This window comes from Delphinapterus leucas, chromosome 14 (genome assembly GCF_059928025.1).
Source record: "Delphinapterus leucas isolate spDelLeu-1000000601 "Yukka" chromosome 14, BTC_Dleu_Yukka2, whole genome shotgun sequence".
In the NCBI taxonomy this organism is placed as follows: Eukaryota; Metazoa; Chordata; class Mammalia; order Artiodactyla; family Monodontidae; genus Delphinapterus; species Delphinapterus leucas.
Window position 1 is genome coordinate 23471679 of NC_143142.1, and position 20961 is coordinate 23492639.

At 50.3% G+C, this 20961-nt stretch overlaps 2 protein-coding genes across 5 annotated transcripts in view; one reads left to right on the forward strand and one right to left on the reverse strand.

Annotated features, from left to right (window-relative positions):
- The first annotated feature begins 535 nt into the window (after positions 1-535).
- OSBP2 (oxysterol binding protein 2) lies at positions 536-18972 on the forward strand. 3 transcript variants are annotated; one of them, XM_022600331.2, is made up of 11 exons: positions 536-734; positions 1287-1404; positions 4643-4691; positions 4937-5083; positions 5971-6216; positions 8580-8700; positions 8952-9055; positions 9128-9223; positions 9309-9493; positions 17860-18086; positions 18350-18972. In XM_022600331.2, the coding sequence occupies exons 2-11, from the start codon at positions 1352-1354 to the stop codon at positions 18493-18495; spliced, it is 1374 nt and encodes a 457-aa protein (XP_022456039.2). In that variant the 5' UTR covers positions 536-734; positions 1287-1351; the 3' UTR covers positions 18496-18972. The 3 variants fall into 3 exon arrangements, with proteins under 3 accessions (XP_022456039.2, XP_022456031.2, XP_089750857.1); XM_022600323.2 differs by having other exon boundaries at positions 537-734; positions 18353-18972; XM_089894731.1 differs by lacking the exon at positions 4937-5083 and having other exon boundaries at positions 629-734.
- MORC2 (MORC family CW-type zinc finger 2) overlaps positions 8544-20961 on the reverse strand; it is a 65967-nt gene continuing 53549 nt past the window's right edge. Inside the window, exons 26-27 of one of the 2 annotated variants that reach the window (XR_016387550.1) lie at positions 15450-15656; positions 8544-10100 (exon numbers count right to left, since the gene is read on the reverse strand). Coding sequence is in view for 1 of the 2 variants with exons in the window: in XM_089894730.1 (XP_089750856.1) it covers positions 15588-15656 (69 nt within the window). In the remaining variant the exon portion in view is untranslated. The remainder of the gene's footprint in view (positions 10101-15449; positions 15657-20961) is intronic. The other variant, XM_089894730.1, reaches the window with a different exon arrangement.

A 20961-nucleotide genomic window follows, 5' to 3' on the forward strand; every position in this document is an offset into this window, starting at 1 on the left:
GGATGTCATAGTAGGCCACAAGTTTGAAGGGGGAACCTTAAAAGAGTTTATGTGATACAGACTTTGAGGTAACTTGGTAGAAAGTTCGACAAGACCCTTTAGCTCTGAGCCAGGCGGTGTAGCAGAAAGGTGGCTTTCCTTCCTTCTGTGCCAAAGCCAGGGTCTGGCCTGAGCTGCTGTGTTGGTTCCAGTGGGGACAGGGGTTGTGACAAACCTAGGCCCAGACCACAGTGAGGATGCAGCAGCTGAGAGCTGGGGCCCCTGCCACCAGGAACATGCAGCACCCCAGCTGATAACTGGCGAGGCAGCATGACCAGCAACACCGGGTTTAGTGCTCTCGAATGGCATCTTGACTGTGGTTCACCGACCAGGGCAGATGCCAGGCTGGTTCTGAGAAAGCCAGGGTCCCCATGACCCCACGGAAGCCACAGGGGGCAGCAAAGGTGTTTCTGACCCACCTGCGAAGGGAGGGGGAGGGGCCACGGCACCCCCGGGCATTCCTCTCTGCCCTGCCTGGCTCACAGGCCACGCCCCCTCGCAGGCCTGCAGGGACTTCCTGGAACTAGCAGAGACGCACAGCCGGAAATGGCAGCGGGCTTTGCAGTATGAGCAGGAGCAGCGCGTCCATCTGGAGGAGACCATCGAGCAGCTGGCCAAGCAGCACAACAGCCTCGAGCGCGCTTTCCGCAGTGCCCCCGGCCGGGCCGCCAATCCCACCAAGAGCTTCAGCGAGGGTGAGCGGGCGTCAGTCCATCCATCCAGTCCACCATCAGTGTCCCCTTTGCCAGCTGGCTCAGCTTACACAGCCCCCCCAGGTTACATACCCCTCAACGCACCTACGTCTGGGCCTGCTTGGCCGACTCTGGTGCCCGTGTGCCTCTGTATCCCCCACGCCCTCACAGTGGGCACAGTCTCCCCATGTCTAGTCTCCCAATCTCCAGAGAAGAGCTCAGTGAGTCCAACTGTCCCCTCTGTGGCAGGGCTGCCCGGGTGCCAGGTGGCTGCCCACCTAACCTGGGGCTCAGGGTCACGGGTGCCCTGGGAAGGGGGTCCATCAGAAAGGGAAGCTGGGCCACAGAGAGACTGACCAGCATGTTTAGAGATCAGGGAAAGCTTCCGGAAGGAGGGAGGCTCTGAGCAAGAGGGTGAAAGTGCGTTCCAGGAAAGGGAGCGCGGGCACCACAGCCGGGTGACAGAGGTGGGGAGGGGCCGCGGGCTCTAGACCTCCCTGGGCAGGCGCAACTGTTGAAGTCGCAAACTGAGGCAGTGGCTCTGTGTGTCTCTAGGAAGCCTCTTAACCACCAAAGGCGAGGACAGTGAGGAAGATGAAGATACCGAGTACTTCGACGCCATGGAAGACTCCACATCCTTCATCACAGTGATCACTGAGCCCAAGGAGGACAGGTGGGCTCGGGGCTGGGCGGCCACCTGGAAGGAACCTCTCCCGGGTCAGCCGTGCTGGCCTGTTCTCGTGCTCCACCTGTTCTTCGCACTTGGGGTTTTCTTTAAGTCTTGCTCCAGACAGTATTTTTGCTTAGATTGGTTCTGTTCTTCCTTAAATCAAAAATACCCAAATAGAGTTTGTATTGGGATTTCATTTTAAATGGACAACAGGGCATTGGCTGCATCCAGTTCCTGCCCCAGAGCCGCACAAGTTCCCAGCCACTCCACCCACTGTGTCAGCATTCCAGAGCAGACTGGAGACACAGAAAGCCTCTTTTATTTTCTATTTCAAAGCCTTTGTTTCATTTTTCATAAAAGCTTGCTCTTTCAGGATCTTTCTAAATACACATTAATAGTAAATGAGACAGTTACTAGCACTGAAAGCCACATTGCCACACTCCCTGGGACCCTCGGGAAGCACCTGTGCTTGTGGACCGAGCTGGCAGGACACGTGCGGAGGGAAGCACGTGAGATGGGGTGGGCGGCAGGGCTGTGGTCAGGGGAGCATGCGGGGCTTGAGCACAGATTTTAATATGGTTCGGGGTTCAGTCCTCACCAGGGTTGCTCATTCTCGTCGGGTTGCCTTAGGTCCTGACCCTAGAAGGGTTGGTGGGTATGGCAGTGTTTGGGGACATAAAAGTGGCCGATGAGCCCCACAGGGGAAAGAACTGACTGTAGCCTGTGCTGCCCACTGACACCCTCACAACAAGGTGTGTCAGGACCATGTGCTCCCCTGCTCGCCCTTAGGAACTGCATACTTCTCAGCGGCCTCACTCCTACATGTATGCTGTGGCCTGCCCACCCCATGCTGCCTTCCCTGACCCCCCCCTGAAGCCCAGCCCGGCCGGGAGGAGGCCGGTGAAAACCTGTGGCTGCTCCTTTTTTGCCTCTGTGGACCAGCGTGTTTCACCACTTCCCTGTCCTGGTTTCTTCCAGGGAAAAGGCATGGTTTGGATTCCTCTTACCCCTCAGGGAGTTTCTGGTCCTATCAGTGGTATATTTCCATTTCCCAATCATATTTTTTATACATATATTTATTTTATTTATTTATCATCATCATCGTTTTTGGTTGCATTGCGTCAAGCGGGGGCTACTCTTTTTTTTTTTTTTTTTTTTGGTACGCGGGCCTCTCACTGTTGTGGCGTCTCCCGTTGCGGTGCACAGGCTCCAGACGCACAGGCTCAGCGGCCATGGCTCACGGGCCTAGCCGCTCTGCGGCATGTGGGATCTTCCCGGACCAGGGCACGAACCCGTGTCCCCTGCATCGGCAGGCGGACTCTCAACCACTGCGCCACCAGGGAAGCCTGGGGCTACTCTTTGTTGCGGAGCACAGGCTTCTCATAGCGGTGGCTTCTCGTTGCGGAGCACGGGCTCTAGGCATGTGGGCTTCAGTAGTTGTGGTGCATGGGCTTAGCTGCTCCGCGGCATGTGGGATCTTCCTGGACTAGGGATCGAACCCGTGTCCCCCGCACTCGCAGGCGGATTCTTAACCACTGTGCCACCAGGGAAGTCCCCCAATAATATTTAAAAAAAATTTTTTAATTGAAGTATAGTTGACTTACAATGTTGCGTTAGTTTCTGGTGTACAGCAAAGTGATTCAGTTTTACATACATATATATATATATATATATATATATACACACACACACACACACGGCCAAAAAGTTCGTTCAGGTTTTTCTGTAACATCTTTTTGGCCAACCCAATACATATATTCTTTTCCATTATGGTTTACTACAGGATATTGAATATAGTTCCCTGTGCTATACAGTAGGACCTTGTTGTTTATCTGTTTTATATATAGTAGTTTATATCTGCTAATCCAAAACTGCTAATTTATCCCTCTTCCCCCTTTCATAACCATAAGTTTGTCTTTTGTGTCTGTGAGTCTGTTTCATAAACAAGTTCATTTGTGTCATATTTTAGATTCCACATATAAGTGATACCATATGATACTTGTCTTTCTCTGTCTGACTTACTTCACTTAGTATGATAATCTCTAGGTCCATCCACGTTCCTGCAAATGGCAATATTTCATTCTTTTTCATGGCTGAGTAATATTCCATTGTATATATGTACCACATCTTCTTTATCCATTCCTCTGTAAGTGGACACTTAGGTTGCTTCCATGTCTTGGCTATTGTAAATAGTGCTACTGTGAATGCTGCATTTCCCAATAATATTTAAAAATCGCTTATATTGCTCTCAAAATTAGCACAGCTTAGCTGTTCTGAAATTCCATTATCACCTGGTAGTGGCACCCTTTGGGCTCTGAGGCCAGGGGGGTCCTGCTCAGATTCCCTCTGGCTCCCTGTCCACTCCCCTATACCTGGAGCCCCCAGGGCCTGGGCTTGCCTCCTGCATGCCCCGCCCTGGCCTCCTTCCATACCTCAGCAACAGCCCAGGCCCCTCTGCTCCCACCCAATCAGCAAGCAGGTGACCCTGTGCTCAGTACTCTTCATCGGCTCCCCTGGCTCCTGGCACAGCCCCAGTGCTCACGCAGCGCCCCAACTCGTGCTGCAGCTGCACTGGGCAGTGGGCAGATACTCTGCCAGGTGCCCCCTTGTCTGCAGTGCCTTCCCCCTCTCCCCAGGGACCTGGGTGGGTTCTTCCCATCCAAGGCCCTAACTGCCTAGTGCCTGTCCCCTGACCAGGCTGGCCCAGGTCACCCCTCCTGGGAGCTCCCTCAGAGCCTGGGCCCCTCGGCCAGAATGCCCCCTGCTGCTCTGGCCACCATCTCACCGCAAGTATTCCTGGGCACAGAGATCCATCCGACCCACTTCCTTCCCTTCCTGAACCCAGTAATGTGCAGTAATCAGACCAGCACAGTAAGGACACAATGGGGTTTGTCCATGCCAGAGGGGACCCACGGGGCTCTCGGGGGCTCTCCCAGAGGTGCCCACCCCTTGGCTTCTCTGGGTCCTGGTCAGCCAGTCCCCAGGAGGGGCCTGTGTGCAGGGACCCCTGGTGAGAACTTGGCTGGGCGGCTGCTGCCACAGGGCACCAGTGGGTGGGAACCCCTCCAAACTGCTGCCCCAGGTCCCTCAGCCCCACCTGAGTCCTGAACTGGAGACGCTCCCCTAGGAGATGCAAGCTGCCCCTCGGACCTCACTGAGGGGACTGGATAGAAGGGGGCTGGGTCCCCAGGAGGCCTCAGAATTTGTAAATAACTTGCCTTCCCTTTTGTGTTTCCTGCAGAAAAGCCGAGGGTGGGACTACAGGCTCCGTGGAATGGACCTCAGACAATGTGAGTGAGGTGGGACTCCGAAGGGGGGGTGAAGTGGGGAGGCCAGCACTTTGAACTCGGGCCCCCCAGGGGCGGGCCCTGTGCCTGGTGCCTTCATCTGAGCTCAGGCAGAGCCTTCCCCTCCCACCAGCAACGTCCCAGCGCGGGCCTGGTCCTCAGACTGCCCTGGGCCAGAAGCGAGGGCGAGGCCTGGGGGCCGAGGCGACCAGGCCTCTGCTGACGGGCACACTCTGCTTCTCTGGTAGGTGCTAGACAGCACCTCACTTGTGCCCCAGGGCCCCCCCAAAGTCAAGAGGCGTGTCCGCATCCCCGACAAGCCCAACTACAGTCTTAATCTTTGGAGCATCATGAAGAACTGCATTGGCCGGGAGCTCTCCAAGATCCCCATGCCGGTAGGGGCCGGGCAGAGCGGCCAGGGGGGCCCTGGGGGCTGTTTTCTTATGCGTGGATGGGAAGTAATGGCCTTTGGAAGTATACGCAGCCCTGGGTGTCATTTTCTTAATGACACTTGAGGAGCATATAACGTGTTATTGAATCGTGTTCCATCCGCACTGCTGAAATTCCCCCAGGGCAGAGGTCTCACGCTTGGAGGTAAGGAGCCAGGAAGGGGCTCTGCATTGATCAGACAGGGGGCCCTCAAAGTGCCTCCCACCCTGGTAGATGGGGAGTGGTAACATTGGGCTGTGTATGGGGCCGGGTGGACCCTCCTCCTCCATGCTGGGCTGCCCCTGGTCCCCACCCCAGCGAGGTCACCAGCAGGCAAAGGGCAGGGCTGGCGCCCTCGTGCTGCCAGATCACAGTGGCATCTCCATGGAGCAGGAGCTGGGGCTGCTCCAGGCCAGACTTGGTTTCACTCTGTGACCCAGGACAGAAGACTTGCATAATAGCTCAGAATACAAGGTAGACCCACTTCATCCATTCATTCACCTATTCATTCATTCACTCACTCATTCACTGATTTCTATGATTCACTGCCCTGGCATTTATATCCTAGGAGGGGAGACTGACAGTAAATGTAACAAAATTCTGCCAGATGCAGCAGGTCAGAACGTGGTGAGGGCTATGGAGAAAACTGAGGCAGGAGGGGCGGGGAGGCAGGCCAGTGAGTGGGGCTGTGGCTTTAGACAGGTCCTCAGATGAGCCTCTCTGTGAAGGTGGTCTGAGCAGTGATGTCCCCGAACATCTGAGAAAAGCAAGGCTGCTGTGCCGACAACCCCAGGTCTGTGCTGGGAGCAGTGGACGGTCTGTGCAGACCCCCGACCTGACACCCCGCCCACAGGTCAACTTTAACGAGCCCCTGTCCATGCTCCAGCGGCTGACGGAGGACCTGGAGTACCACCACCTGCTGGACAAGGCCGTGCACTGCACCAGCTCCGTGGAGCAGATGTGCCTGGTGGCGGCCTTCTCCGTGTCCTCCTACTCCACCACCGTGCACCGCATCGCCAAGCCCTTCAACCCCATGCTGGGCGAGACCTTCGAGCTGGACCGTCTCGATGACATGGGCCTGCGCTCCCTCTGCGAGCAGGTGAGGCCCGCGCACGCTTCAGCCAGGCCTGGGGGTCAGAGCCAGACAAACGGGACACGGCCTCTGACCGAAGGGGCCATCAAGCCAAGGTCCGGTCAGGCAGCTGGACCTCATGCGGCGGGGACAGGTCAGGGGCGCCCCACGGAGCAGGCCTCCTGGGGACAGTGTGGGCCGCGTGGGAGGAGAGCTGGGTGAGGACAGTCAGGTCTGGTGGGGGAGGGGAGGACGCCTCTCTCGGCCAGAAGGCATGGAGCAGTGGGGGAGGGGTGTGCTGGACACCATCAGGGATTAGGGTGGGCTAGAGCGTGGGGTCACCACTGAGCTGAAAGGGAGCAGCCCGCGCCACACGGGGCCGCAGTCAGTGATGGTGGAGGCCGTGAGTGTGAGGGGCCAGAGCTCAGCTCGCCTCCATCCTCTCCATCGCTTCTACAGGCCTTCCCTGCAGGTACTGGTCTCCCCAAGGCGTGGAACCAAAACTGGGCCCCTCGGGCACCTCAGCCCAGCTCTGGTATCCTTGTCTGAAGGGGGTCGATTCTGTTGGTGCTTCACTGAGTGCCAGGAGGACCCAGGCAGGGGCTACATGAAGGCGCCCAGGATAGATTCGGGTCGGGCTGCCGCTGAGTATCTACCATGTGCCAGCCGCTGCTGTGGGCCCAGGGGTTGAGCTCAGAAAGCAGACAGTTCGCAATCCAGTGGCTGGTTTTAAAGGTGTGCTCTGCCTGCTGTGCAGGCCTGTAGGAGGCCAGACCAGGGGAGGTAGGAAGTTGAGCACAGGCACCTTTAAAAAGCAGAGCTAGGGATTTGCCTTGGATGTGGGTAGGGAGGCTGGGGAAGGCGGCAAGGATGACCCAGGGTTCCTGGCCTGAACTACTACTGAGTACATTTCTTCGTTGAACATTGCTGATCAAGTAACCCCCTCAGGAGTTGAGGGTGCAGCCAGCTGGGAAGTGGCCTGTTCTCGTGGGCCGGGGGGTGGGGACAGGTACTGTGGATGTGGATGGTTCTGGCTCTTTTAGGAAGGCCCGGGAGCGGTTTGGCAACACAGAGTGAGGGAGAGAGAAGGAGCCGAGGTCAGAGAGAAGGAGGCAGGCGGCAGAAGGCTCTTCTCTGTGTGGGAAGAGTCACGGGAGGGCAGAGGAGGCAGCTTTATGAGGAACCGCCCCCGTCACTGGCTGCTGTGGGGAGAGTGCAGCACAGGGATAAGGGTGGAGCAGGGAGGCTGGGGAGGCTGGAGGCGGCGTAGGGGAAGGGCAGATTCTGGATGCTGTTTTGAAGAAAGAACAGCCAGGATTTGCTAAGGATTTAGATGGGAAACATGAGAAAGTGGGGCCAGCCATGACTCTAGAGCATTTGGTGTGAGCAGCTGGACCGACTGGATCGTCTGCCCGAGAAGGTGGTGCTGACACTGAGCTCCAGGGCCAGGTCTCTGGGGTCACGTCCCTGAATTTGCTGATGGGTGGGCTTCAGTGGGGGCCCTGGCCACAGGCATCGGGCAGGCTCGGGGACGGCTCACTCATCACCCAGTTGCTGGCAGGTTTGGCCGGCGCCTCTGAGACGTAGGAAGGATGAGGGTGCCTCCTATGGGGGCTGTCGGGAGCTCTGGGCCGTCTGCACGGAGGGGTGCAGGGAGGCTGGAGCCCACGGCTGCAGTTCCAGGGCGAGGCTGCGAGACGGGAGGCTGGGAGACGCTTTGCCCTAACCCTGTGACCAAAGGAGCCACAGAAATGAGGAGGGACAGATGAGGAAAAGTTGATGGCAGTGTCCTGGTGGTGAGACTGTGGTTAGGGTGCCCAGTGCTGGAGAGGACGGGGCGGAGGCACCGGGTGGGCAGAGCAGGCTGCACCGCCATCCAGGCTGGGACGGGACACCAGCTGGACTCCAGCTCTGGAGCCGGGCTGGCCAGGAGGCTTCCCATCCTGGGCCTCCTCAGTGCAATACAGCACAACAGATGCAGCCTCTGCAGGCGATGGGCAGGTTAACTAGAAAGTAGGCCCGAAGCCCCTGGTAGAGCCTAACGCCCTCACTTTATTCACCCTCAGCACAGCTTGTCACAATGTCATCACCCTCATTCCACAGCCCAAGTCAGGCGTGAAAACGCCCCGGCCACTGGCTCAGGCCCACAGTAGTTGGGGTGTGCCAGCCCTGCCCCCGTCCAGTGCCACCCAGGCTGCTCCCCTGGGCATTCCCTTGCTTTCCCACTGGAGCACTGTCCTTTCTGGGGGGCCTAGGCCCTGCCGTGTGTCCTGGTTCCCAGGGCCACAGAGCCATTCATACTGGGCACAGGGCAGGCTGACCCCCGGCCGGTTGGGGGCAGGCCCGGGCCACGTCCAGCAGACGCTCACGGCCTGTGGGTCTGGTCTCAGGTGAGCCACCACCCGCCATCGGCCGCACACTATGTGTTCTCCAAACACGGCTGGAGCCTCTGGCAGGAGATCACCATCTCCAGCAAGTTCCGGGGGAAATACCTCTCCATCATGCCGCTAGGTGAGCGGGGGCAGAAGGACACTCTGGATGAGGGGGAGGGTTTGCCAACCCAGAAGCCAGCTTGGTGCCTCCAGGGGTGACGTCAGTCCCCCCGTAGACTTCCTGGATGCCCCCCTGACCTGTACCCTATCCCCAGTCTGCACAAATACTGCTTCTGGTTCTCAGGACCCTGGGACCTCGGGAGGGTGGGTCAGGCTGGCTGGGACCCAGCATGGCAGGCCATGACCTCTCACCCTATATCTGGCCTCCAGGTGCCATCCACTTAGAATTCCAGGCCAGCGGGAATCACTACGTGTGGAGGAAAAGCACCTCGACTGTGCATAACATCATCGTGGGCAAGCTCTGGATCGACCAGGTCAGGGGATGCTCTCGGGGAGGGGCCGTGTGGCCCAGGGATCGGCCGCTGACCACTCCCCTCCCTTACCAGACAGGGGACGTCGAGATTGTGAACCACAAGACAAAGGACCGGTGCCAGCTAAAGTTTTTACCCTATAGCTATTTCTCCAAAGAGGTGGCCCGGAAGGTAAGCAAGGCCACCTCTTGGAGCCTGTCAGGGGGGAGCCACGGAGAAGGGCGTGTGCCTACGCTGGCCCTGCCAATGTCCCCAGGTGACAGGAGTGGTGAGTGACAGCCAGGGCAAGGCCCACTACGTGCTGTCAGGCTCGTGGGATGAACAGATGGAGTGCGCCAAGATCGTGCAAAGCAGCCCCAGCAGCCCCAGCTTGGACGGGAAGCAGAAAACGGTATACCAGACACTACCGGCCAAGCTGATGTGGAAGAAGTACCCGCTGCCGTGAGTGGGACTGCGGGGCGAAGAACAGGCAGGGAGCGGGGAGGGGACAAGCCAGACAGGAAGCGAGCGGCGGGCACGGGAGGGTTCAGGCCACGCCTGAGGGGAGCCAGACACCCGACTGTAAATAAGCGTTGACACCATCAGGTGGCAGCACGTCCTATGCAGACACTTTAAACAGGCTGATTGATGGGACAAGTCCGCATAGTCCAAGGAATGAAAACCAAACATGAAAATAAGTGCAGGAAACTATAAAAAGTGGCACAGCTGATTCCAAAGAGAATGAAACAGAAATTCTACAAAGGAAACATAAAGTAACTGAAATTGAGAACTCCATGGGAAGGTTTAATAGAGAGAACCCATTGACTGAATATAGGTCAGAAGAAATAATCTTCAGATAAACAGACAAAACCTGGAAAAGCCAAGCACCTACAGCGAGAAGGCTGGCCACCTGGTGACCCAGAGTGAGTCCCTGGAGCAGCCCCACAGGCATCCCCGGAGCCTGGGAGGGTGCAGCGTCAGGACGTGTAGGGCACGTTGAGTTTGAGAGCAGGGTCCAGCAGGCTTCTGGTCAGAGTCCAGAAGCAAGAGACCATCTCAGGAGTCTTATCTGAGGAGAAAACAGCAGAGATTTTCCACATCTAAATCTATACAGTGAAACTGTTGAGACTAGATCAGAGAAAATATTAAGCAGCCAGATTTTTAAGAAGATGTACTTTCTGAGGAACGGCAGACTGACAGCCTTCTCCTCATCAGCAATAACGGGAGCTTGAAGACAGATGAAATCTTACACATGCAGAAAGACTCACTGACAGGTGAGAATTAATTACACACCCAGCGAGAACATCTTTACAGAGTAAAGTTGAAATAGACATTTTCAAGCCACTCATTTTGCCACCAGCAAACCAGCACTAAGGATAGAGCTCCCAGATAGAAGAACCAAGATGTGTGAAATGAGGAACAAAACCTATGTGAACAGTGAATAAATAAGAACAATAATGTCTTGTGGGGTTTAAAATCTAAACATTAAGTGCAACTGCACAATCAGGTAAGTCAGAAAACTGGAGACTTTTCAAAGGCCCTTGTGCTACCCAAGAGGAGGGTCAAGATGCACACTAATTTCTGACTATGTGAACTATGCATATTGTAATTCCTAGAGTAGCTACTAAATTAATATGTTTAATTGGAATCCCAGAAGGAAAGGAAAGGAAAGAAAGAAAAACAGAAAGGAGAGAGAAATAGTTAAAGAAATGATGGAAATAAATTTCGCCAAACAAACAGATGAAAGACCTTGGGTTGAAAGGGCCCGTTGGAGTTCCAGAGACAGGAAACAAAGAAAAACTTCTGCCTAGACCACAATATACTGAAAATTAAGGACACCAAGGAGAAAATTCTAATAGCTTCCAGAGAGAAAAGATTTCAGTAGAGAATGAAGAATCAGATGGACATCAGATTTTTGGAATAATATTTTCAAAGTAATGAAGAAAATGAAATTAGAAGGTAAAAGTTTCTGTCCAGGGCTTCCCTGGTGGCGCAGTGGTTAAGAATCCGCCTGCCAAAGCAGAGGACATGGGTTCTAACCCTGGTCCGGGAAGATCCCACATGCCGCAGAGCAACTAAGCCCGAGCACCACAACTACTGAGCCTGCGCTCTAGAGCCCGCGAGCCACAACTACTGAGCACACGTGCCACAACTACTGAAGCCCGCGCGCCTAGAGCCTGTGCTCTGCAACAGGAGAAGCCACCGCAATGAGAAGCCCATGCACCGCAACGAAGAGTAGCCCCCGCTCGCCCCAACTAGAGAAAGCCTGCGTGCAGCAACGAAGGCCCAACACAGCCAAAAATAAATTAAAAAAAAAAAAAAGTTTCTGTCCAGCTGAGCTATCGTTCAAATATGAGACTGTGATAAAAAAAACAAAATGTTCTCAGGTGAACAGCCTCAGAAGGTTTGCCACACAAAAACCCACAATGAAAACAGTAGTCTAAAAGGGGGAGGGAAAGAATCCAGAAGGTGCTACAGTAGTTATATGAAATAAAAGGTTGTGTGTGGGAGGGATTTTCAAAATAATTACTAAGACCAAAGAAAAACAGAAAAAGGTCCCACAACAGTCCAGAATTAAAAGTGTAGATGATGTTAACACATGGAGTCTAGGGAGACAGAGGACACCAAGGGATGTGAAGGTAGAGACCAACAGAAGATTTTTAAATCAGTAAAAAATATGAAAAAGAAAGACAAATAAAAACAGCAAGTTAACACAGTAGAAATAAGTCCAGGCATAACAACATAAATAGATGAAACTCACTAGTTAAAAAAGCAAAATATTGGGTTGGCCCAAAAGTTTGTTCGGGTTTTCCCTACCATTTATGGAAAAACCTGAACGATCTTTTTGGCCAACTCAATACTAACTGACTGGATTTTTAAAAATCCAGATGCATGCACCTTCTAAGAAAGATCCAAAGCGTAATGATGGGCAAAGGTTGAAAGTAAAAGATAGACATATCATGAAAATACTAACCAAAAAGCTATAACAGCTATATTAATATAAGGTAAAAACAGACTTTAGGACAAAAGCATTATTAGGGATGGAAGAGTTGCTACATGATAAAACGTTGAGTTCTTCGAGAAGATATGAACGGTATGCATGACACAGACATTATGCATGTAGTGAAAGAGCCTCAAAAATACACAAAGCACACATATTGAGAGTAAAAGGAGAAATGGATAAATCCATCACCACACTGGAAGACAGAGATTTCAACACACCCTTCTCACTTGTTGAGAGTCAAATGGGGAAAAGCAACCCAGCAAGATGGAGAGCGAAAAAACACAGGATGTACATATACTTATGGTTGCAACAGAGAACATGCTTTTTCTCAAGTATACGTGGAATTTATGCAAAAATCAATCGTGTACTAAACCCTAAAGAAAGCCTCAACAAATGTACAGAGGGTAGCACACAGACCACAGCCTATGATAAGACAAATTAGAAGTTATGAGCAAGATGTCAAAAAGTCCCCACATATTTGGGAAAAAATTTAAGTTGCTAAATAATTCATGGACAAAATAATAAGTTAGAATGGAAATTTTAAAATGCCTAGAACTGAATGAGAAGAAAAAGATATCAAAACTGGCTGGATATACCAAAGGCAAAGCTTCAAAGGAAATGTATTGCCTTAAATAGGTATATAAGCTTATTAAAGCTTTTTCATTCTAAGAAATTAGAGAAAGTGCAACATACAAACTGAAAGAAAGAAGAAAATATACCTTAAAAACAAAAGCAGAGGGACTTTCCTAGTGGTGCAGTGGTTAAGAATCCACCTGCCAATGCAGGGGACACGGGTTCGAGCCCTGGTCCGGGAAGATCCCACATGCCGCCGAGCAACTAAGCCCATGTGCCACAACTACTGAGCCTGCGCTCTAGAGCCCGCGAGCCACAACTACTGAAGCCCATGCGCCTAGAGGCCGTGCTCCGCAACAAGAGAAGCCACTGCAATGAGAAGCCCATGCACTGCAACAAAGAGTAGCCCCCGCTCGCCACATCTAGAGAAAGCCCGTGCACAGCAACGAAGACCCAACACAGCCAAAAATAAATAAAATAAATTTATTTTTAAAAAAAAACAAGTTTAAAAAGAAGTTGATCTTTGAGGGAAAAAAACGAACAGAAAACTACTGGCAAGACTGATCAAGAGAGAATATAGAAATAAATATTATTAATGTTTTCATTATGTTTATTATATTTAAAGTATAAAGATATTATTAAAATTCTCATTGGAAGGACAAATTTTTAGAAAAATATAACTTATAAGAACTGAGTCTAGAAGAAAAAAAAAAGCCTGACTAATCCTATAATTAAAGATACTGAAGCAGTAGTTTAAAAATTTCCACAGGGAAAACACAAAGCCCAGGTAGTTTTATAGGTGAATTCTACCAAGTTGTCAAGAAACATATACCCCAATTTTATAGAAAATCTTCCAGACCATAGAAAAAGAAATACTTTCCTTTCTTATACTGGGAGGCCAGTATAAGATACCTAATACCAAACCAGGCTAAAAGAGTAGTAGGAAAATAAAAGTTCTACCCTCTTTCACTCATGGATAAGCACAATTCCAAAACAAGACATCAGAAAATCCAACAGTATATGAAAAAGATAACATTCTTCAGTCATGTTGAGTTTATCCTGGGTATGCAAGGATGAGTCTGTACTAGAAAATCCATAAATTTGTTACATTAACAGATCTGAACAAAAGGCATCTTAGGTGCCTCAATATAAGATTAATATGCAAAAGTCAGTTGCATTTCTACACACTAAAAGAAAACAACTAGAAAATACAGTTTAAGAGAAGACACCAATTATCATATCAGAGAATATCAAGGACCTTGTAACAAGTCTTATAATATATGCAAGACCTCTATAGAGAAAATTATAAAACTTTGCTGAGATATCAAGGAAGAGCTAAATGAATGGAGAAAGATACCACGTTCGTGGGTAGAAAGACTAAGTACTATTAATATGTCATGATCTAAAGAGTCGGTAAACCAAACAAAATCCCAATAGTGATTTTCATGGAACTTGATATTATGATTTCTTAATTTATATTGAAGAATAAAGGGCCAGGATATTTCTTAAAAAAAGAGGACTTGCCCTATTAGATACTTATTTTGAAGCTATAGTGAAATAGAATAGTAAGCCTGGAAACTATGCCCTGGATGTGTATATATCTTTGGTATATAACAAAGGTCCCGTATCATAGCACATGGAAAGATGGCACCATCCACTAAAAGGATCTCGGGAAAATGGTTATCCATATAGAAAAACATTAAGTGAATCTTTCCCTTACATTATTATAACAAAAATCAACTCCAAATAAAGGTCTTACAGTAAGTATTAAGTTTGACTTACTGTTAAACAGTAAGTTAAACTCTAAGTAGAGGGACTTCCCTGGTGGCGCAATGGTTAAGAATCCGCTTGCCAATGCAGGGGACAGGGGTTCAATCCTTGGTCCGGGAAGATCCCACATGCTGCAGAGCAACTAAGCCACAACTACTGAGCCTGTGCTCTAGAGCCCACGAGCCACAACTACTGAGCCCATGTGCCACAACTACTGAAGCCTGTGCGCCTAGAGCCCGTGCTCCACAACGAGAGGAGCCACCACAATGAGAAGCCCGTGCACCGCAATGAAGAGTAGCCCCCACTTGCCACTACTAGAGAAAGCCCACACGGAGCAACAAAGACCCAATGCAGCCAATAAATAAATAAATAAATGTTCCTTTAAAAAATAAAAAATAAATTCTAGTCTTTCTGTATCCACATACTATTAAAAAGAAACAAAAAACCTCTAAGTAGAAAATATAGATGAGTATCATCTATAACTTACGGAAATATATCTTAAATAAGACAAAAACACTGATGTATTCAATTATATTAAAATGCTTCTGTGCATTAAAAGAAATTTTGCTGGGGCTTCCCTCGTGGCTCAGTGGTTAAGAATCCACCTGCCAATGCAGGGAACATGGCTTCAATCCCTGGTTCGGGAAGATCCCACATGCTGCAGAGCAACTAAGCCTGTGCGCCACAACTACTGAGCCCACGTGCCACAACTACTGAAGCCCGGGCGCCTAAAGCCCATGCTGTGCAACAAGAGAAGCCACCGCAATGAGCAGAATGAGAAGCCCACGCACTGCAACGAACAGTAGCCCCTGCTTGCTGCAACTAGATAAAGCCCGTGCACAGCAACGAAGACCCAACGCAGCCAAAAACAGATAAATAAATAGGAACAAAAAGAATACATACAGACCTTCTAATGAATAAATAAAGCAAAAACAATCTAATGGGAAAGTGCAAGTCACGAACAAGAATTTCACACAAGAAGAAACATATGGCCAATCACCATACGAAAATGATAACATCATTGGTAATCAGGGAAATGCAAATCAGAACCACAATAAGATGCAGTTTTACCTTCATTTGATTTGAAAAAATGAACAGTCTGGTAATATCAAGTGTTGAAGAAGATATGGATCCACAGTATCCCTTATACATCACTGGTGGGAATGTGAGCTGGTATGACCATGCTGGAAAGCAGTGTGGCCTTACCTTCTAAAGAAGAACATCACAGACTCTGCAGCCCAGTAATCCCACTTCTAGGTGTATACTCAAGAGAAATTCCTATAAATGTACAACAGGAAACATGAATAAGATTACTCAAAGCAAAACTTGAAAACAACTCAAACTTATTGGATGAAATAATTAGTATATTCACATAAGGCAATATTTACAGTAGTTGAAACAAATGAACCACAGCAACATACAATACAGATAAATCTTAGTAATATAATATTAAGTTTAAAAAAAGCAAGTCCCAGAAGGTTACATACATATTCTTTTTATACAGTTAAAAACAAGTATCTAAAATATATGTATGTGAATACACACACAGACATACACACACACTTAAGACTACTTAAAGATGCAATAAAATTATATTAAAAGGAAAGCAAAGGACTGATGAACCCAGGAGTCCTGCCAGTGGCTACCTGAGAGGAGGATGGATTGGTGAGTTTTCCCTATGGTCAGATGTAGGTTTTGTCAGGATTCTACCTTTGGTTTAGGTGGCAAGGTCGCATTAATACAAGCAGGCCGGGGCTTCCCTCGTGTCGCAGTGGTTAAGAATCCACCTGACAATGCAGGGGACATGGGTTCGAGCCCTGGTCCAGGAAGATCCCACATGCCGCTGAGCAACTAAGCCCATGTGCCACAACTACTGAGCCTGTGCTCTAGAGCCTGCGAGCCACAACTACTGAAGCCTGTGTGCCACAACTAGTGAAGCCCACACGCCTAGAGCCAGTGCTCCGCAACAAGAGAAGCCACCGCAATGAGAAGCCTGTGCACGGCAACGAAGAGTAGCCCCCGCTCCCCGCAACTAAAGAAAGCCTTGCGTAGCAACAAAGGCCCAATGCAGCCCAAAATAATTAATTGATTGAAAAAAAAATACAAGCAGGCCATGTAAGGACCAACATACCAAGTATTATGACTAATTCAAAACTTTCACAGTATCAAAGCAGTATAAAAAGAAAAAAACGAAATAAGATAGATTTAAATCCAACATATTAGTAATTACATTAAGTGTTCCCATAAGCTTTCAGACAAATTTTTAAAAATCAAACTTTATGTGGTTTACAAAAAATACATCTAAATAAAATAAAGACTGGAATAAAAGGATGGAAAAAGATATGTATACATAGAAATACTAACCAAACAAAAGCTGCCTTCAGCTATAGTAATATCACAAAACAGACATTAAAACAAAAGGTCAAAGAGGGACAAAATGATAAAGGTTCAATTTGCCAGGAAGATTTTAAATTTGAATATACCCTGTACCTAATAACAGCCCCAAAATGTATACAGCAAAAGTTGATAGAAATATAAGGAAAAATGGACTAGTTTACAACCAAAGTGGGAGATTTTAACATACTTCTTTTAGTAATGGATAGCAGAAGAAAATGTCTGGAGGACAAGTTTGAACAATAGAACCTTCAGGACAGCACTCAACAACTGTGGAAAACGCAATCTCTTTGATTACATGTGGAACGTTTGCAAAAACTGACCATATACTGGGCCATAAAACAAATTTCAAAGAGATGAAATTATACGAAGTATACTGTCTGACTCCAAAGTGAGTGTGCTAGAAACAAAGATGACTAGAAAAATTACCATATATTTATAAACTTAAGAAATGTACTTCCAACCAATCCATAGGACAAAGTATAATGAAAATTAGAAAGTATAACTGCATGATAATGAAAATAATACATAACAAAAATGGCAGAATGCAGCTAAAGCAGTAGTTGGAGTGAAATTTGTAGCCTTGAAATGCACATATTAGAAAAGAAGAGACATGGGAAAATATTGAGCTAAGCATCCATCCCAGGAAGTTAGAAAAGGAGCAGCAAAAGAAATCCCAACAAAGTAGAAGGAAGACTATACAAGCAAAATCAGTAAAGCAGAAAAACCTAAAATAGGATCAACAAAGTTTCATCTTCCACCAACGAAGAAAACGGACAAACCTCTGACATGACTGGGTAGAGATGCGAAAGAGGACACTGCTGTCACACACATTAAAGGAATAATAATGAGGACATTATGAAACACTTCAGGCTGATATATATGAAAAATTGGACAAGGTGGGCAAGTTCCCAGAGAAGTATAATGTGGCAAAACATGCAGGTCGGTGGAGCCTGCAAGGTGCAGGGAGGAAAGGGCGAGGTGGACACAAGGCCAGGTTTGGGGGGTTCAGGGGGTGGACATGCAGGAGGGGAAGCAGAGAGGGGGCCGAGTGTGTCCCGGCAGCTCACCCCATGGGGCCCCGCAGGGACAACGCAGAGAACATGTACTACTTCTCGGAGCTGGCCTTGACCCTCAACGAGCACGAGGAGGGCGTGGCGCCCACCGACAGCCGCTTGCGGCCCGACCAGCGGCTGATGGAGAAGGGACACTGGGATGAGGCCAACACGGAGAAGCAGCGGCTGGAGGAGAAGCAGCGCGTGAATCGGCGCCGGAGGCTGGAGGCCTGCTCGCGGGGCTGCGGTGCGGAGGAAGGTGAGGCCAGTGGGGAGGGGGGCCCCCGGGAGTGAGGCCAGCGGGAGAGGGCATGGGGGTCTCCCAGGAACTGGGAGGAGATGAGGGGACTGGAAGAAGCTGAGGGGGAGAGAGGGGATTCCCTGGGGGCAGGGAGGGGTGCTGGAGAAGGGGGGCACCCCAGGAACGAGGAGGAGGGCCAGCAGGAGAGGGGACAGGGAGTGGTTTTCTGGGGCGCTGGGAGGAGGCAGGCTGCCCGCCCGCCTGCCCACTGTGCCTCCCAGCAGAGAAGGAGGCCGAAGTGTACGTGCCGCTGTGGTTTGAGAAGAGGCTGGACCCGGTGACTGGGGAGACGGCCTGCGTGTACAAGGGTGGCTACTGGGAGGCCAAGGAGAAGCAGGACTGGCACATGTGCCCCAACATCTTCTGAGCACCACCCCCCTCCTGCAAATACAGGCGGCTGCACAGCCTGGTCCACCTTCTATTTAATGCACTCAATTTAGTACTCAACTGCCCTCCCCACCTTTTCCTTCTTATGTTTTTTAATAACACTTTTTTGGGGCTCCCACCTTGGAAGGAGGAAGTGCTGACCCGGGTTCTTTCCAGCCCCCAGGTGCCCCGGGTCTCCTGTGACCCTTCATCATGGACTTGAGCCCCATCAGGCCCCCCAGCTCCAGTTTCCACACCTCAGGCAGGCTGGCCCGGGCCCTTGGCTGCTCTAGTCACCAGCCCCCCAGGGAGGAACTGGCCCCCTCCCAGGGAGCCACTTTTGACTTTTTTAGAAAAAAAATGATCTCCATTTCTTTCCAGCCAAGGTATTTAGTAAATATTTTTAGTACAGCACTTGGTGGACAACTTTCTAAGTGTGCTTTCTTGCCACAGAAGTGTCCTGGCAAGAGCCCCTTCTTTTTAAGACATTGGGAAGCCAGATGGACCCCTTTGAGTCGGGAGCATTTTGTAGCTCAAACAGCAAGGCCGTGTGTATGTGAGCTGCCCACCCCCCAGGAGCCCAGGACCCCCCAGAGAAGGGAACCAAGGGCCGCTGGGCCCAGGAGAGCACAAGTCAGTTGTCTCTGGAGCCAGAGCCCCACGCATGGTGGGGAAGGGGACACTGAGGGACCGCCATGTGGATTTGAGGGCAACAGCCCCTGCCTAGCCCTGGCCATGCTAGGGCTGCTCCCCAGCCCCACAGAGGCCGGGCCTGCAGGCGCTCCTGCCACGGAACCCAGCCCCAAATCAGCAATAAGAACCAACCCTCGGCTCAGCCTGGGTTGGTATCCTGGGCACCAGAGAACCCAGAGTCCCGTCTCTGCGGTGCCCCATCTCAGCACCCCTGAACTCTTTATTTGCCATATATATATATATATATATATATATATATATATATATATATATATATGATATATAAATATATATAAAATAGCTATTTTGCTTAAATTTTTATGATATGTAGAAGTGAAAAAACGATGACGACAGGGTGCTCCTGTCTGAGTTTGGCCCTCCTGTCAGCTGTGCCCTGCCCTCTCCTCAGATTCCCTTCCAGTGGCTTCTGCCAACTGTGTGGGGGGGGCCTGGGCCACTGTGGCCACTGTCCCAGCCCCTCAGAACTCCTACTCAACCTTTCACACTTCAATTTGGTCCTGAAAGTTCATCACAGGGTTTTACTTTCTACTCCAGGACTGGTTTTGTTTTTATAAAAAAAAAAAAAAAGTGAAAACACCAACGTGTGAAATGCCTTAGGGTGCCCACTGGAGGGCGGGTGGGCAGGCAGGCAGGCAGCCCCATGAGGCCTGCGGCAGAGCTGTTCAATGTTCCTTTTCTCAGAACTGTGAGTGAGCACCTTCTGACCAGTAATAAAAAATCTTGGAGTTTTCCACGGCCCCATCCCTGAGTCTGTGACTGGGTGGAGCAGGGCTGACATGGGAGAGCAGGCGACAGCCCGCAGGTGGCATGGGGGAGGGGTGTGGGGCGCTATTCTGCTCAGCGCCAGAAGCAGGCAGTGGGAGGTTGGTCTGGATGGGGAGGGGCGGGGATGGAAGACCTGGTGGGACAGGGCCTGGGCCAGGAAAGCTGCAGAGGGCTGAGGTGGCACCTACTGGAGGGTCACAGTTTGGCCTGAGGCCAGGCCAAGGCCCTCACCACTCTCCACAGGGAACACTGGCCCTGGTGAGGTCTAGGGTTGCTCAGTGACCATGACCTGACCTCAAGCAACTTGGATCACTAGCTCCCGGGACCCAAACAAGGGTGGCTGGTCTGGCCCAGTGGGTCCTCCTCCCACTGCCAGCACTTCCAGGTGACAGGATGGAGTGGGGCAGGGCACCACAGGGGCATCAGAGCCAGGCTCTAGCCACCTGTCCCAACACCCCAATGCTGTGGGATCCAAGGCTGGTACCGTACAACTCCTTCCAGGGCCTTAACTTTCCCATCTGTGGGGAGGCAGGCACTGGTGAGTCCCTGCCGAGGTGCTGGAGGGACAGCCCTCACTGGAGAGAAGGGCGTGGGGTGAGGCAACCCCAGGATAGCCCTGACCCAGGAGGCAGGCAGTGGAGGATCTGCCAGGGGAGGGAATGGAATATAAGAATAGAATTTTCATATATCCAAATATGACAACAGCAAATAGAATCCAGCCACATACAAAAAACTGATACCCCAAATTGGTAAACATATGCCCAAGTTGGTTTTACACAGTAATGCAAGAATGGGTCAAAATCGGGAAGCTTTTAGTTGTAAATCATTCATTGTACCAACTAGTTCAAGAGGGACTTCTGGATGGTAGACTAAATGCCTGGATTATCCTTCTTTGTGGAAAACTAGACATGTTGGATAAAATTTTAAAACACCTTAAATGCATCCATGAGCTGTAATGGATATAAGGAATCCTCAGGCCAAAAATTAA